Source organism: Cygnus olor, chromosome 2, assembly GCF_009769625.2.
Source record: "Cygnus olor isolate bCygOlo1 chromosome 2, bCygOlo1.pri.v2, whole genome shotgun sequence".
NCBI lineage: Eukaryota > Metazoa > Chordata > Aves > Anseriformes > Anatidae > Cygnus > Cygnus olor.
In genome coordinates this window covers 66,836,310-66,853,859 of record NC_049170.1, presented here as the reverse complement: position 1 = coordinate 66,853,859, position 17,550 = coordinate 66,836,310, and the positions used below count along the sequence as shown (strand labels likewise).

The 17,550-nt window shown below is 39.7% G+C and overlaps 1 protein-coding gene across 50 annotated transcripts in view; it reads left to right on the top strand.

Moving 5' to 3' along the window:
• The window catches only part of CLASP2 (cytoplasmic linker associated protein 2), a 142,270-nt gene that overhangs the window by 36,432 nt on the left and 88,288 nt on the right, over positions 1-17,550 (top strand). For 34 of the 50 annotated variants that reach the window (XM_040546830.1, XM_040546828.1, XM_040546825.1 and 31 more), the window contains 2 exons: positions 4,083-4,109; positions 11,438-11,584. In XM_040546830.1, the coding sequence (XP_040402764.1) occupies positions 4,083-4,109; positions 11,438-11,584 (174 nt within the window). Of the gene's footprint in view, positions 1-4,082; positions 4,110-10,731; positions 10,947-11,437; positions 11,585-17,550 lie in introns of those variants that run through there. The other 16 variants (XM_040546832.1, XM_040546827.1, XM_040546821.1 and 13 more) reach the window with 2 other exon arrangements.

Below are 17,550 nucleotides of genomic sequence, written 5' to 3'. Positions count from 1 at the left end.
CAGTATTGTTTGTGGTCTAGCAAACAATTGAATTGTTACTTCCACTGTACTGAATGCATGCCAATGAGAAAGCATTCAGTGCCTTGATTTAAAGGCATTTCACATACTTCTGTGAATGTAGGCCTGTTTGTTCCGCAAGTTGCTGAGGAAGATTAGTCAAGAACTGTTCCTCGCTCTGGATTTCTTGTTTCTTGGAGAGGATGTTACATTTCTGACCTGTTGATAAACAGATTAGGGTGTCTAGGAGGTAGCAAAGGTATTTGCAGGGTGGCACATTGCATTGTACATTCCCTTGGTGGCCTGTAGTTCAGTGGCTTCCATCTGTGCTTTGTCACGTTGTCACTCACTTCACTGTGCTACTCTGCTATTTCATAGGTAAGGGACTGTCCTGCTCTCAGTTCAACAAGATAATTGAAATAAGGAAAAAATTATCTGCCTAAAACTTGGGGCAGGGAGAGGAGGCGTGAAAGGGAGATTAGGCAGAAGTTTTGTTCGGATGCAGTAAACATTGCAGTTCCAGACATAAGGTATTTGAGAGCTATCTGAAAGCATCTAATCAGCTTTGTAAGCAGACGTGTTTGGTGCCGACACTTGCTGGACTAGCATATATTGAGTGTTATATTTTGGATCATACAGATGAAAGAGAGAAATTTACTTATTGGATTTTTATTTAAGTGACATACAATGTCATGATGTTTCGTAACTTCAAGCACTTGTCATGTTTCAAATGATAAAGTATATGTAACTGATTTAGTTGTGTATTCTAGTAACTGTATGTAAATATAGTAAGAATCATCCTTCTATCTCACTACATATGCATATCAAATTATGAGTTTTGTTTTCTTTCAAAATACCTCATTAATGTATGCATGGTGCTAGAGTACAAGAACAATCTTCTATTCCCTGATGTTCTTCTGAGCGGAAGGCTGTCTTCCTAAGTCTTTAATCTGATTAGTACTTTCTGTAAAATGTGGGTGCTGTCCAGCTTTAATATTTTACTTTCAACTGAAAAAAAATGGACATGTTAAAGGTACAGAAACTGTAGTTGTGGTTCAGACAATAGCTTGCTTTTAAATATATAAAATTGCCATGTATTTGCATTTTTGGTGTGTATTTATGACTTCATTTGGTGCGAGGGTGGAGGCTTTTTAAACCTACGTGGTCCTGTGGATGATGGTAATAAATTTGTTGTTCAGTCGGCCTAGAAAATGGACAGGATGTAGCTGTGATGCTTTCTACTCTCCAGAGCTGTTTCCTGAAGCAAATATTTTAGACACTAGCAGAAGGAGGTACTGGGGAATAGAAATACATCACTTGTTCCCTTTTCTGTTTTTCTTTGGGGCTGTTTCTACGCATGCTAACTGTGCCTGCACTGGCTCCCTTCCCTCTAATTGCTGTGCACTCCTTCTCTTCCATTGTTAGCAACTGGTAGGCACATTGGTTTGGGAAATGGCTTTACTCTCTGTGCTTAAGAGATGAAGGACAGATGCTGTGAGTTGGAATTTGATGGCTGTTCTGAATCAAACTAGTTAAAAGCTTTTCACTGTAAAGTCGTATGGTACTCTCGCTGATTAGCATAGGTTCTCAGTAGCATTTTGTCTATAAAGTGTGCATACCATTGCTAGTAGCTGTAAAAGAACAGTGGAACAGTGAAACAACTAAGTGGGAGAGGGAGGGAATGTGTAAAGCAGCCAAGGGCTGTATGAAAAGGAACCATTTCTGCTCATAGAATGGATGAACACAGCAAGGTTCAACACTGGTATGAATTTAAAAAAGCTTCCAGTAAGAAATAAGCAACTCTGTTTCCTCGATAACAAATGCTCGGAGTTGCAAACATGAAAACATACACTTAGTTTCTCAAAACAACCATGGATTCTAGAGTGATAACTACACTTATATAGTTCTAGAATAATAACTATGAATAAGTTTTGTCTTCTGGTTTCTAAATGAAATTCAGTAAGTGTAAAGGAACTTCTGGTATTCAGTTTCAGGAAGCTTGTGTATGGATGTTTCATTTTTGTTTTGTTTTGTGGGGGAGGTTGTTTTTTTCCTTAAGCATGACTATTCACTGAAAAGGTTTCCAGATATGCTTAATTTGGCATCTGGAAGAGTTAGTTGCTTTTGGAGTATGTTTCCGTTTGTTTTTAGGAATAAGTTATACGGAGGGAAAAAACCTTCTTGGTGTTTCAATTAATATCCTATTTTTTGAAACATCTTTGATTAATCCAGACTATGTCTTATATATATATATATAAAATATTATGTATGTATATAATATATATACATTTTAAATTTGTGTGTATATATATTAAAAATGTAAATTTTGAAATGAGTGTTAGAATTGCCAACAGCCCAAGGAGAAATTTATAGTCTGCTAAGCATTTTCTTTGACAGATGTTGAAAGATTCTTTCACATGACTAATTGGATATTTGCCTTGCTGGGTAATGTTCATCTTTGTTATCTATTAAATATGAAGAGTTACAGTTTCTATGTCATTTTTAATAAAGTCTAGCTGTTGTAAATACTGAAAAGAAAGTAAGCCATAATTGGATCATTTCAGATTATCTTCTTCAGAAGTAAGGATTCTGCTATAGCGTTCACCTCAGTCAGATTCCACTCTGTATATTGTGTTTATAAATGTACCTTAGTTTCAAAGACTTGTGTTCATGGTTTGTGCATCCTTTCCTTTCTCAACTCCATCAAAATATGCTTCTATAGGGAAACAGGAAAGAGCCTTCTAGTGCTTTTGAAAACCAGCTATATCTGTAGATTCTTACAAGAAGTAGCTGTAATTTAAGATTCAAAGGAGTTGTACAGTTGTATGGAATATAGGCAATGCGATTTTTGTGGTTACCAGTTTAATGGTATAGGTTCACGTGTATTTAATTGATTGTAAAAATCCTGCTTTTCAACTGTGAAACATTTCAAAGCCTTCAGAACTGCGGATGGTTGGAGCCTCAGGGAAGGTGAGGAAAAGGGATGAAGATGCAGAGAAAAACTTTGAACAGCCTTGAGGAGAAACTTGCTGTCTTAAAACTAGATATTTTTGCTTTCACGGAATGCCAGAACTCCGTGAAGTTCCTTGGCCACCCAAGCAATTAACCTAAGTAGATCTATTTTTGCCAAAATACCCTTTTACCATCAATGATCATTTTGTGTGTAGAACTGGTAAAAGTCTCTAAAGCAATTTACTTCTGAAATACAAGGTTTGCTATTGAACTTTAGGGTCAAGAACACTTCTGCATAGATTTTTTGGTCTAAAATCAGCGTTGGTCTGAAATTTTTGGTCTAAATTTCAGCATTGACTTGATTTTTTTTTTTTATAAACTCCTTAGAAACATTGAGGAGAGCATGTAAAATGTTCAATTTGGGGATTAGGCGATGTTCTTACAGAAGAAAAATGGCATCTCTGAAACTGTCTAGCTGCATGCCAGACACTTCTGATTTTTCAGATCTGATGTGAGGTGGTATATTCCTAATTAATATTGTGAAATTTAAATAGTGAAACTCAAATGTTTGTGTGAATGAACTAGGTACTGGAACTACTGCAAACGGTTACTTCCTCAATGGGTGCCAGTTGCTTGACTGACTTAGCTACAGGTACAAAGGCAATGGTCCTTTTTTCTCACTGTTCTGAACTAAAGTACCTCATGTTGTTGTAATTTACGCATAGTGGATTCTAACCAAATATAATGCATTTTCATATTAAATATAATTGTTTTAAAATACGTTAAGGGATTTGCTGAAGTACATACTAAAGCTATTGAGAGTAAATAGTCGGTGTACAAGCAAAGGAAACTTGTGAAGAAAGAAAGAAGAAGACTTAGGGAGCCTATGTAATGAGACCATGCCCACTGAGCAAAGAGCAGCTATGAAGTTGTAGAATATTTTAAAGATGAATAGCACAGGCTTATACTTCAAGAAAGTACTTGTACCAATAGCTTTTTTGAGGGTAACTTTAGCAGCTGGAGTGAAGTGTTTCTCCAAGAAATCAGGTCTTCAGTAAGCAGGCTACAACAGTTAAATAAAGCACAGCTTTTGATGTAAATAACAAGTCTTTTTTTTTTTTTTTTTTTTGTAGCTCATAGATTTACCAGCCATGAAGAAGGTAAAAATCTTCTTCAAACCTTTTATTTCTTTGTGGTTATTACTATTTTAAGTGAACTACCCAATTTCATTATAATCACTGTCTGGGTAGAGAGACTTTATATGGGAGTATTCATATTCATTTGCCACAGGTCTTGATTGTTTCAGAATTTCCTGCCCCTCTCAGCTTTCCTTCTAAAATCTCATAGAAGAGTACCCACCTCAGCACAGGTGTTTAAAATTTTACTTTGTGCTGGAACAGAGGAGTATTCCCATCAGTTACTGCGATACAGGTACTAAATCAACTTATGTCTTTACATTATCAGAAATTATTTACTTGTAATTTCCTCTACAAATAATGTCTCTCTTCTTTCTACACTTTTTTTTTAATTGTTATTCCCACAACACTATGTTAACATGTTAGCACTGAGTGTAGTGTGGCCTTTAAACAGCAACATCCTAGAAATGTTGAGGAAAAATAAGACTAAGTATGTACTTTTTTCATGTTTAATTGTGAATCCTGCTGTAGATGGTGCCTTGTCATGAATTCTAGAAATCCTGGCTATCCTTTTCTTCCCCCTCCCTCTTCCCTTTACTGACTAAATTATACTTTAGTTACTGGTAGGCCATAGACTGCTAGGTGTTGATTTAGGAGGCTATTCAATGCACCTGAGGAAAGCTGTGAATAAAGCTGTTGACTTTCAAAGTACGGAAATACTGACTGCATCTTTAGTATGGGAATTTGGGAAATGCATAACAAAGGAAAGCCCAATTGGAAGGTAAATAATTTGAAATTGACTAAAGGAAATAGTTCTGCAAATGCAACTGGACAGTGGAAATCATTTTATAGGTGCTGCAAATGTTAAAGATAGATCCAGATTTGCAGAATCCTTCCCTTAATCATAGTAGATAATGATAAAAATGAGAAAATTACTTCAGTTTGAGGAAGATATTTCAGATCTAGAGACTGGGACAAAGCTTGACTTGGAAGGAGAAGTAAGCTCAGTTGCTTGTTTTGGCTTTTTTGCAGCTTTGTTTGAAGCCTTGTCTTTTAAATCCTGTCTTTCAGACAGACAATAGAGTTTATGGAGTGTAAGACTGGCTTTTATTTGGGGTGAGGAAAATACTATTGGAATATTTTATATTTTTACTGAATTAAGTCTTCTCTGAAGATAGTCTTTCATGAAACTGTTGAGGGAAATGGATAAATTATTAGTATAATTAGATAGGCTTTAAGAAATGGGAATAATTATTGTGGCAAGTGTGATTGCCATCCCTAAATATTTATTTTCTAAATGTCTCTCTCAGGTCTAGTTTCTTATTTCCAGTTTTCCCCTCTTCTCTTGCCACATTCATTTAGATTCTTGGTGGTATGTTTTGCTTCTTTTGTTTTGTTTGTTTCAAGGCGCATCTGGCATGGACCTATTTCACTGTGCTGTAGCGATCAGTGGAGTGTGGTAGAGCCATGCTCCACCTCGCAATCTTACTGGAAAGTTAAGGGAACGTTATGCTGTTGATCCAATTAAAAAATTGTGATACATTTGGCTGATTTGTTTACCCCATTCCTGTTACTGTTTGGGGTTTCCTGTGCTTGTGTTTTTTGGTTGTTTAAGATGCTGTAGTCCACTAGAACTGCCTGAAAAAAATGGCATGTGAAGTAAATTTGGCTTCAGAATTGGTTGCAATACATTGATTTTTTTTCTTTATTTGTTCTGTTTTCTGTGCTTTGTTGTTTATTTTGCTGTTGGTTGGTGTGTTTTTTCTTTTTTCTTTTATTTCCTTTACCTTCACTGGCACAGGGATAATGACTGGGAATTCTGCCTTTATGTTCGGTCTACAGCATCTTGGGTGCGCTTCAGCTGCCTAAACCTGGACAGCTGGTGGTGCCTTTTAAGATGCTCTGCAGCTTCCAGCTGAGCCACATGGTACAGAGTGTGGCACAAGACCTGCAGGAGACGGGTGCCCTTCTGGAACGTCAGCTGGAGGTAGACAGGATGCCTAGGACTGTCTAAACTGGGTTTAGAATGAATGGGCGTAGGCAGCCGAATCCTGTCCTTTGTGGTAGGACAAACAGATTCCCGCTGTATGGAATGCCTGATGTGTAAGGGTTAAAGTGCTCGCTAAATAGTGTGGGGCATTGGCTTGAAGTATGGATTAGAAGGATCAACTAACCTGATGCATCCCTGTTGCTTGCGGCTTCCTTTTCACGCTTGGTGGAAGTTGTTGCAGGCTGTACCAGTTCAGCTGGAAGCGAGCTACTGACTCAGTCCCAGCTGTTCAAGTAGTTAATGCTGGCTATGTCTGTGCAGCACCAACTGGCAGTTGGAGCCTCTTGGTAGGTGTAGGATGTGGGAGGGAAAGGTCGGGAGTTGAATCTACTTGTCATTGTTTTGCTGAGGTGTGATTTTGCAATAACTTTTTTATAAACAGTTTGTGTGTTTGTGGTGTGGAAGAGGAACTGTTAAAGAGTACTCCGAAATCATAGTATCTGTTAGCAATACTTGAAAGAAGAATGGTTATAGGAAGGACATGTTTTAACAAAAATCAAGGTTTAGAAACGGTTTTACTAGACTGTCCTCTTTGACTACTCTGTACCTACTTTAAAACACTACATATTGGTATTCACAGCCTGTGCAAGATCTTGACTGCTGCTTTTTTTGCCTTTATGGCCAGCTTTAGTTCACTGTTACTGCAAGGGATCTTGTTGTTTTTTTTCTTTTCTTACTGTGGTGTTACTTAGGGATCTGCTTTAAGATCAGTTATCTTCTGATTAGCTTCTTCTGAGTAGCATGAGTAGAGTGTAGATCTTCTATTTCTACAGGCATGTAGATGATGATGCATTTCTTTCATTGTTGTCTGTGACTTAGAAAATGTTAGATATTAAACGTCACATCAATTCTATTACTCGTAAGACCAAATAAGTAAAGGCTTGAGTTGTGGTAGCAATAAATTAATTTTCACTTGATATATATCAGCACTGAAATATTTTTATCTCTAGGTATGAAAAGGTTTAGATTCTCTTTTGTCCTTGCATACATCTGTAATTACCATTATTGCTTGATAACCAAATCAGAGTAAATAGGTTGTTAAGACGTTTTCAGCACTGGGAGTACTGGAATGTTCTTTGAATATTGAGTTTGGTTTTAAGTACTTATCCTTTGACATGTCTGAATAATTTTTAAAACAGGTAATACATATGCATAATCTGGCCACCGAGGGTAGTGCTACATGACAGAAAGATATCCTTTATCTTTTAGTTATTTTTAATTCAAATTGCATAGTGTGTTACTTAAGAATTTTAGTATTTGAATCTTTGCTGTGGTTCACAAATCTGGTTTCTGTTTCTAGTAGAACAGCTGTGTCTGGATTTAATCTTTGAATAATTTGTCAAATTTACAGAATTTATAGTTTACCAAACTCTAGAGCCTAATCTGTTGGTCAGGTTGGCTGGTTTGTTTGTTTTACTAGAAACACTCAATTGACTCTTCTGAAACGTTTTGTAGAAATGTGCCTGAACTCCTGGATACCAGTTCACTTGCTACGGGGCCCTTGTAGAACACATGCTGACTTTGTGGAGCTCTCATTCTCTACTATAGAGGAGAAAACTTGTAATGCTGGAACTTGTGTTGCTAGCTTTATGAGTATAACAACCTTTTTTGGTACTTTTCTAGCTGGAAGTTCTTCATCTGGAAGCAAAGTTGTACCAGAGTGAGAACCTTTGGTGCTCTCTAGGTTTCTTCAGGAGCTTTTGGCAATACTAGATTCCAGGCTTTCCTCTGTGAGGAAGTACTTAGCACCAATACTCTTACTACCCATTGAGATTTAGAATGAAGATACTGAGTACAAGGACAGTCTTAGGAGATTTAACTGAGATGTGGTCTCTTTCATTAATTGTGTTCTTCCTTTCACATGTTTTGTACGTTTCTAGCAATTCATACAGGTTTTTATTCTCATTTTCAATAGCTTGGAACTTTGTTATAAATGCTGCTAGGAGAGTGCTCTTTCAGCTGTCAGGTATATTTGCAAATGTACAATTAGATATGCTGAAAGTGTTTGGCCTTGTAAATTATCTTAACAGACTGTAAATTGCTTTTAGTTGTTTTTCTCAAAGCCATTCTAGATTGAAAACGTTTGCATCCTTCAGATGGACTTGATTTGAAACTATCAATTATACTTAGTCTTTTATGGCTTCCATTGGAGAAAATAATTTCATTTGCAGACTACACAAAACTACCATCATAGCTGGGTGCTGTCAGTACAACCGTCATCACGCTGCATACGGGGAGTCAGTAGCTTCAGCCCTCTTCCGGGAGCTAACTGGGGGCACGTAGTAAATTGTCTCAGCTCCGCTGGCTTTTGTAGACCCACACCTTGCTTCTGCCCTGCGGATTAACAGTTATACCTCGAGCCAGAGGTCTGGGTGCTGGGCTACGTGGAAGTGCTTTTGTGAGAGAGGCAAACAAGTGTCATGGCATGCAAGTGAGAATGTGTGGAAAGCACGTCTTCATGGAAGATTGCAGGTTTCAGGTATTCACAAATACTTCTAGGGGTCTTTCTGAAAATGAAGTGTTTCTAAAGAATCGGTATTACGCTGTTAATAAAGCCTAGGGAAATAAAACTGTGAAGGCCTAAACGGGTGGAGAAAAACTTCAGGTTTCTGTGAAAGGTGGTACAAAATTTTCCTGTTCTTCTTTATTAAAAAAAAAATACACCTCAACACTTACTACTTTAGCCTTAAAACTTAGAATTAAGATGGTAATGTGCTGTAACTTGTGGTGAGTGTACTTCAATTTTTTTTTACATAAATCATGAAAAAGACCAATTAAGAATGTCTGTGTATCGGTGGTCAAGGTGAGTTCTGTGATTCAAAAAATCCTTTTGCATTTGAAGGGGTGGGGAAAAAAGAAATGGAAAAAATGGCTTTTTAAAGGCTAGGTTTTTCTGTGGACAGAAAAAGTGTATGAAACTATTTCATAGGGTAGGTTTTTAATCCAGTGTTAACAATGTTTGGTATATGAAAAAAGTTTGAGGTTTAGAAATATGACTATATTATCCAGAGCATTGTTTAATATATGGGCCCCTAATTATCCAACATGTCGGTAACTAGGAATGTTTGGTTCCCAGAGTACAGTGTTGTTTGGGGTGGTTCAGTTTCTGTTGTTAGTTGTTTTTTTTGGGGGGGAGGGGGGGTTTGATTAGGAGATTTTACTTAAATGAACAAATGCTCACTTCATATTTTTAACGTTATGCTGTAAATAAATTATTTTTTTTCAAAGGCCTCTTGTGCAATATTTGCATATCAATGCTGCATTGTTGTGCAGTTGGGTAGTAGCATGAAATGTAGCCTGTTTCATTTTGAATATTAAAAATCAAAAATGCTTTTGTTGCTTTATTTGAATATTTACATTTGATCTGTTTTCACAATAGCATATTGATGTGTCAGTGTTGGTCTGTTCGTGCTGCGTAAAAATTTGCAAGATATTACCTAATGCTGTTCTAAAATTACCTGTAGCATTGCAGGCATCCTAGACTTTAACCATCATCATTTGCATCCCTATTACAGTATGAGGCTTATTCCATTCAACCTGGCATCGGGCTGGTGGTGTTCCATGTTCAAAACCGCGACGCCTGGCTCTATTTGTGCTGCTGGGAGCACAAGCAGCAGGGATGGGAATGCATCCACCTCCCCAGCCCTTGGGCTGTGCAGCCCCATGCTGCTCCCACAGCAATGTGGGGCCAGGGGGCGATGCTGTGGCCCCACGCCTGGCAGATCTGCACCCCAGTGAGCATGGGGAGCTTCTCTTACAAGTTGGTGTTTGTGAGAGAGGAGAGGGTGGGATGAGCGCCATGCAAGCTGTCGCTGTGTGTCCAGACGTTTCTTGTGCTTTTTTTTGCTGTTTCTTTAATCGGCAAGATTTTTTTAGTGCAGTACACAGCTTTTCACTAGTGCTAGAAAAATGCCTTTGCTACAGGACCAGTGATCTCTGACATGTTAAATGTGGGTTGTTCTAACGTTAGGTTTTGCTGCGAATGCTGCAGAGAGGGGAAAAGCCTTGCTTTACCATTTTAATGAAAGCTGCTTCCCTTTGGGAGGTTATTATTATTAAATATAGTTGACATTTTGCTGGAAACAAGCTCTGGATAAGCAATGGGTAAATAGTCTCCCTTCCGGAGATAACAAGGGTTTGCAATTAATTTTATTTTTTTAGACGTGACAGGTTTTAAAGAAGGTAATATGCTAAATTGGTCTTCTATTACTGTAGTGCAGCTGGGGCTCAGCCTTGCCCATTTTAGTTATTATGGGAACCATAGGCTGGTATATTTTCCATGTCGACGCTTACAGACAAATCCTTCCTCCACCAAGTGGATTGATAAATGGTTGTGTTCTGCTGCAGGTTTTGTTTTCTAAAGCACTGAGGCTGCTTTAGCGACTAGAGATTAATCCCTTCCTTGCTTAGATATTAACAAACCTGCGCTCATAGGAGAGAGGAGCACAAACCCCGGAGCGCAGTGGGCAGGCGGTCTGATGGCTTGAACGCAGAATGGCAATTGTGGTGGACGCCGCATGTGGGAACGCATTTATTTGCAGGACGGATTCCCACCTTCTCCTTGCTGATGATGTCACCTCGCAGCCCATTGGCTCTGCCGGCACCTAGTGCGGGGAAGGCAGAGAAAGATGCCGGCACAAACCTCAGCAGAGGATCTGGGGTGTTTGCAAGCAGGTTCCCATCACATCTTCGCTTAGGGTTGAGAATTCACTGCGTTGCGGCCATGTGAAGTGCTGGGTCTGTCCTAGGGCAAGGGGATTTGCAAGCTATCAGAGGAATGAGGCGGCTGATCTGCAAGCGGATCTGCGATTGTAAGTTGAAAAATCTGTGTGGAAGGAAGGAGGCAGGGAGTGCTGGTAGACACATTGTGGGAGGATGTGCAGCAGAAAAATGCATGCGTGAGTAAAAGGAGAAAAAGGAGAAGCTGTAGACTGCAATGATAAAAATCATATTAAGGGCTGTCCTTTGGGGAAAATATTCAGAAATGGGCAAAAAAAATCAATCTGTGCAAAGATAATTTCCTTTTGTGGGTATGAATGTGTAGGATTCATTTTCTGCATGCAGTTTTAGAGTGTTTAATTAAGGAGGCAAAAGAATGTTTTATAAGCACTTACTGTGTAGAAAATGCTGTTTCCCATTGTCATTTTATTCCCAGGTCACAGACAGAGGACAAAGTGATAAATCCTTTTTGTATTTATGCATTTTGTGTATCTCTGTGAAATGTGAAGCAAAATAGCTGATCAGCAAATAAATATACCTCCATTCTAATGGTTTTATTTTTATTTAATGTATCCTTTTCCAGACAAAAGCTTTGATGATGAAGAGTCGGTGGATGGAAATAGGCCATCATCAGCTGCTTCAGCCTTTAAGGTTCCTGCACCTAAAAAGCCAGGAAATCCTTCCAACAGTACAAGAAAGCCAGGTTCGGCTGGTGGGCCTAAGGTTGGAGGTAATGTAAACCTATTCAGTCCCTAATAGGTGTTCCCAGAAACCTTGCTAAGAGTGGGTACAAAACAGAACTTTGGGAGGTGATGTTTAATTCATGACTGCAGTATTCTTTGCAGAGCTGGAAACAGTAAGGGACCATCTTTCATGTAATTAGTTGTATGTAAAGGTGTGTGCATGTCTGTCTGGCTTTGTGGATGTGCATTTAGCTTATAGAGGCCTCTGATAAATGAAACAAACATCTGGAGTTGGTAATTGTGTTGGTAAAATGAGTATATAGGTGCTTTTTTGGTGGAATCCACACATCACTTACTGTATAAATGAATGTATTGTGAATTTCTGGAGTAGATCTGTGTACGTGAGATTTTTACTCTAAGGTCTACACCATTTCACATGGCTAGAAAGGGCAAGCCATCAATCGTGTACCTCAACAGAGGTATCTAGTGCAGCTGAATGACTTCTCTTACTCCTTAAACTGTCGGAGTAATGTGAAATTGGTTGTAGAAGACAAAAATGAAGGCCAAAACACTTGCCAGATTTTTTTGCATGGTGGACTTCAAAGCAGGGTAATGATGATGATGATTAATTGTAACTGTTGAATGTGGACATCCTCCCCCTCCTTTTTTTTTCTTTTTCCTTTTTAATAGTGAGGAGGGGCAGAATCTAACAAGCAACTGTTTACTGCTTAAAAAAAAAACAAAACAGCTTTTTTGATGGTTCATGTACACATTCAGAAAAATACATAATTAAGTGGAAGTACACCATGCTTCAGGTATGGCATTTTATGAAAAAAATGATTTTTTTTTTTATTAAGGGATTTTTTGAGTCATTTTTTTCCAGAGCCTATTCATGAAACATTCTCTTACATGAACTCCAAAGCAAAGTAAAAAATTGAACTAAGGTATGCATGCCAAACAAACTGCCTTATGCATTTGCTTGTCAATAAGATATAGCTCATGTTTTGACAATTTATTGCATCTCTTATGTGATCTTCAGACTTCCTAATATATTGAAAAGATTCCCATAGGGTGGGATCAATGGTGCTGTAGTACAACTCGTGCTTACAACTCAGTGAATCATGAAGCACCACTTAAAAGATTTCATAAAGGAAGCTGTCTCTTGAAAGTAACTATTAGTATTTTTTGTTATTTGTGTACCTCCTTTAAGTTAAAGCATGGTTTGTTTGGTTGGTTGGTTTTTACATGCAAGATGTAGTACCAGAACTGAACACTTAGGATTCCTGTTTCTTTCAATATAATATAAGTATAGTTGATGTACTGTCTAATATTAAGTATTTTTGTATGTATTAAGTATATTTGTTTGTTAATGAGGAATTGCTTTTACATTTGGACTTGTGAAAAACCTTTTCAATAAAAGCCTAAAGGTAAGAGAACAGGGAAAGGGAAATAACATCAGAATAAACACTTAACTGGTTAATCAGTTTATCTAGAAATTTGATAGATAGAGTTAATTAAAAAAAATGTTGGTTTTCCTCCCTTTCCTATATTGCCAATCTTTAAAAAATAATAAAATGAAAAAAAAAAAAACCATGGAATAAGGACGACTTTCAAGCATGCCAAAAATAGAGCATTTGGGTCGTTCCTTGTTTTATACCTTCTCCTTTCGACTTCAATATTCTTCACAAAATGTCTAGAAGGTAGAAATGTGCCTTCTGGTCTTCAGTTCAGTGCTCAAACTACTTTTGTCTAGTAACCAGCTTGCTAGCAGATAGAAATGTTAAATGTCTGCATTTAGAGGGCCTTACCCTTCTGCATAGGATTTACAAATCCTGCATCTCTTAGCCTATCAAAAAGCATTAGTGAAGGTGCCATTTGTGTTTCTCAGTCAAGTTATCTTCCAGAAATGAAGAGTTTCCCCTAACTTTATTCATATGAACAGCGGACCTAGTTTAGATGAGAGGTCTATGTACGGCCTACTACCCTGTCTGACAGGAGTCAGAAATTGTTGCTAGATAAATGCACATGAACAGGGCAAGTGTCCAGAAGCACATGGTCTTTACCGGACGAAAGCACTGGGTTTAGAGAGCTTCACTCCATAGAGAACCATGGGCTTCAAGGAGTCCTGTTAGGGCATCTTATTCTGCTTATCTTGAGACTTTGTGGTTCTTGTTGCATGTGAACAAACCTGATCTCTTTTGTATCTACTTTCTGTCTGGGTCTGCTTTACAGGCATCTAAAGGACACCTGAGATTTTTTTTTTCAGTCCCCTAATTACCTTCTTTGGCAGTCTGTGGTTCTAGCAGTTGTCTGCTCTTGCTGATTTACTAGGGCTTGTTGTAGTTTAGCCCGGCCGGCAGCTAAACACCACACAGCCGTTCGCTCACCCTCCCCCCTCCCTCTCTGGGATGGGGGAGAGAAACGGGAAAGTGAAGCCTGTGAGTTGAGATAGAGACAGTTTATTAAGACAGGAAAATAATAATAACAACAATAATAATAATAATGTGTACAAAATAAGTGATGCACAATGCAATTGCTCACCACCTGTTGACCGATGCCCAGCCTATCCCCCAGCAGCCGGACCCCCCCACCCCGGCTAGCCACCCCTATATATTGTTCAGCATGACGTCAGATGGTATGGAATACCCCTTTGGCCAGTTTGGGTCAGCTGTCCTGGGTCTGTCCCCTCCCAGCTCCTGCTGCATCTGTAGCCTGCTCGCTAGCAGGACAGAGAGAGGCTGAAAAGTCCTTGGCTTGGTGTAAGCACTGCTCTACAACAATTAAAACATCAGCATGTTATCAGCGCTCTTCTCATCCTAATCCAAAACATAGCACCCTACCAGCTACTAGGAGGAAAATTAACTCTGTCCTAACTGAAACCAGGACAGGGCTCTACCACATGCAGCCCCGAATCCTGCTCACTACTGCATTACGAGCCTGTAAACGATGGGGATGTTGTTGGCTCACCTTTCCCTCCTAAGCACTGGCCGCAGGTGTTTCAGGACTCTAACTGCTCGCTTCGCCATTCTGCCACGTGTTGATCCTGCTTACTTAAGTTTTCTTCGACTCTGTGCATGTGAGTGTACAGGTATGTATACATATCAAGAATTTACATTTCAGCCTTGGAGGAAGAAGCCACAGCAGTTCCGTATCTGTGTTGCTTTTTCTTTATTTTTAACAAAGTTCTTACAGGTCATCTCAGTGACCCGCAGCTGAAACAATCCTTTGCTGCACATTCTTCTCTTTAAGCTTGTCTGACCAGGTAGAACTGTCAGTGCACGTGGAAATTATGCTGAGCATAGGCTGAGATTGCTAGAAGTTTATTTACTTAAAACTAGTTATTACATTCCAGAGATCATTTTCCCCGACAATGCTACTTTAGAAAGACATTTTTCCTTCCCACCTCCCCCCCCCCCCCAATTCCAAAAGGAAGTGGAGGTGAGTCTGGCTTAAGGCTAAGAAAATTAAACCTCTTAGCCATGTTGCTCGCCTTCTTTTATGGTGATATCTCTTGAATTGGGTGTATGCTTGGCTTTTCATTACATACATTATGGAGATATTTCTTATTTAAGAAATGGATTGCTTCCTAGATGCTCTGTTTGAGTGCAATGACCCATCCAGAAAAAAGAGATTTTCATTGTGGTGGGTACTTAAATTACTGTAGGAAATATACTTCGGTGGCACTGGAAATGCAAAATCGTTGTCCAGGGAAGGCAGGTGAAGCAGGTATGTACATTAGCAATAGCAATGTCCTACGGGGGGGTGGGGGAGTGGATTGTATCTTCTAGAGCTGGGAATTATTATTCAAGATCTCTTCCTGCCCACAGTAGGGATGGGAGAGATTGTAGACCTGTACATATGCTGGCAGGTGTGATTAGGTGTGATTAAGTCTGTGGAAGATAGCTTGCCAGAAAAGTATCAGAGTGGGCAGCATCAGCAGGGTACTACTCTGGGTGTAAGAAATCCAGCAGTCTGTTTCTCATCTGATTTTACTGCTTGGAGGTTTTCAGACCCTGACCTTCTTGCCTGTGAAGAATAAGAAGTACTGGATCTTCAATTTAATGGGCAATGTTTTGTCTGGCATATTTCTTATTCCATGGTTGATACACTTTCCCAAACTAGTCATTTGCCACGAAATGCAGTGTCCCACACAGCTGATCTATTTATTTCTGACGCAGTTGTTTTCAGCTATTCACTGGAGTGGCAGAGCCTCTCTCCAAGGCCACCTCCTTGAGCCTTGAGAATGCACACATTGTGCGTTCTGCACTCCAAGAAATGGATACTCACAGGCCCTTGGCAGTAAGGCATGCCATGTTTCAATCTAAAGAGACACCATAATTTAAAGTAGGAACTGGCTTAAGTTGAGTATGTTAGCCAAATGAACTATATTCTTGTCTCTGTGTTCTTCAAGATCTCTTAGAGGGCTGTGGCAGGTTTTCTTGCCAATGTGAACTCCTTTCCAAGACTTCTAGGGAATTGTTTCTTTGTTTCCTATTCAGAAGTTTTATGGTGTGTAGGTGTTAACAGGAAAGCTCAGTCTGTACCTTGACAAGAAGACCAGACTCCTTTCGTTTCCCAAAATGTCAGTTTAAGTTAACAGTGTTTAAAATGGATTAAGTGTAGGAATGCTGGTATTTCAATAGAGTGGTGTGATATTTGGAAGAAAAGCTTGCTGTAAAAAGAAAAATCAGGACAGGAAGTTCTATTAACTTTCTATTTTATGAGAACCTCTGTAGGGCTGGAACATATATGGAATCATACAGAATCATATAGAATGGCCTGGGTTGAAAGGGACCTTAAAGATGACCTAGTTTCAACCCCCCTGCTCTGGGTGGGGTTGCCAACCACTAGAGCAAGCTGCCCAGAGTTGCATCAAGCCTGGCCTTAAATGCTTCCAGGGATGGGACATCCACAACCTCTCTGGGCAACCCATTCCAGTGCCTCACCACCCTCTGAGTGAAAAACTTTCTCCTAATTTCCAACATAAATCTCCCCTGTCTTAGTTTAAAACCATTCCCCCTTGTCCTATCACTACCAACGCATGTAAGCAGACGTTCCCTCTCCTGTTTATACACTCCCTTCAAGTACTGGAAGGCTGCAATGAGGTCTCCCCGGAGCCTTCTCTTCTCCAAGCTAAACAAGCCCAGTTCCCTCAACCTTTCTGCATAGGAGAGGTGCTCCAGCCCTCTGATCATCTTAGTGGCCCTCCTCTGGACCCGTTCCAAGAGCTCCACATGCTTCTTGTGTCGGGGGCACCAGGACTGCATGGTGGACCCCATGAACCCCACATTCCAGGTGGGGTCTCAAAAGAGCAGAGTAGAGGGGGACAATCACCTCCCTCTCCCTGCTGGCCACCCCTTTTTTAATGCAGCCCAGGACATAGCTGGCCTTCCGGGCTGGAAGCGCGCACTGCCAGCTCATATCCAGCTTCTCATCCATCAGGACCCCCAAGTCCTTCTCCACAGGGCTGCTCTCAAGTTCTTCTTCTCCCAGTCTATATAAATACCTAGGATTGCCCCAGCCCATGTGCAACACCTTGCACTTGGCCTTGTTGAACCTCATTAGGTTCTCATGGGCCCACTTCTCCAGCCTGTCCAGGTCCCTCTGGATGGCATCCCTTCCCTCTATTGTATCAACTGCACCGCTCAGCTTGGTGTCATCTGCAAACTTGCTGAGGGTGCACTCAATTCCGTCATCTATGTCATTGATAAAGATGTTGAAGAGCACTGGTCCCGAGACCGACCCCTGAGGGACACCACTTGTGACCAGCCTCCACCCAGACATAGAACCGTTGACCACAACCCTTTGGCTGCGACCAGCCAACCAATTCTTATCTACCTAACAGTCCATCCTTCAAATCCATACCTCTCCCAATTTAGAGAGAAGAATGTGGTGAGGGACCATATCAAAGGCTTTGCTCAAGTCCAGGTAGAACATGATTCTTAGTGTAATTTAAAACAATTTAAAATGAGTTAGTATAATTTAAAACAATAAGGTAGACTTTCTACTTTTT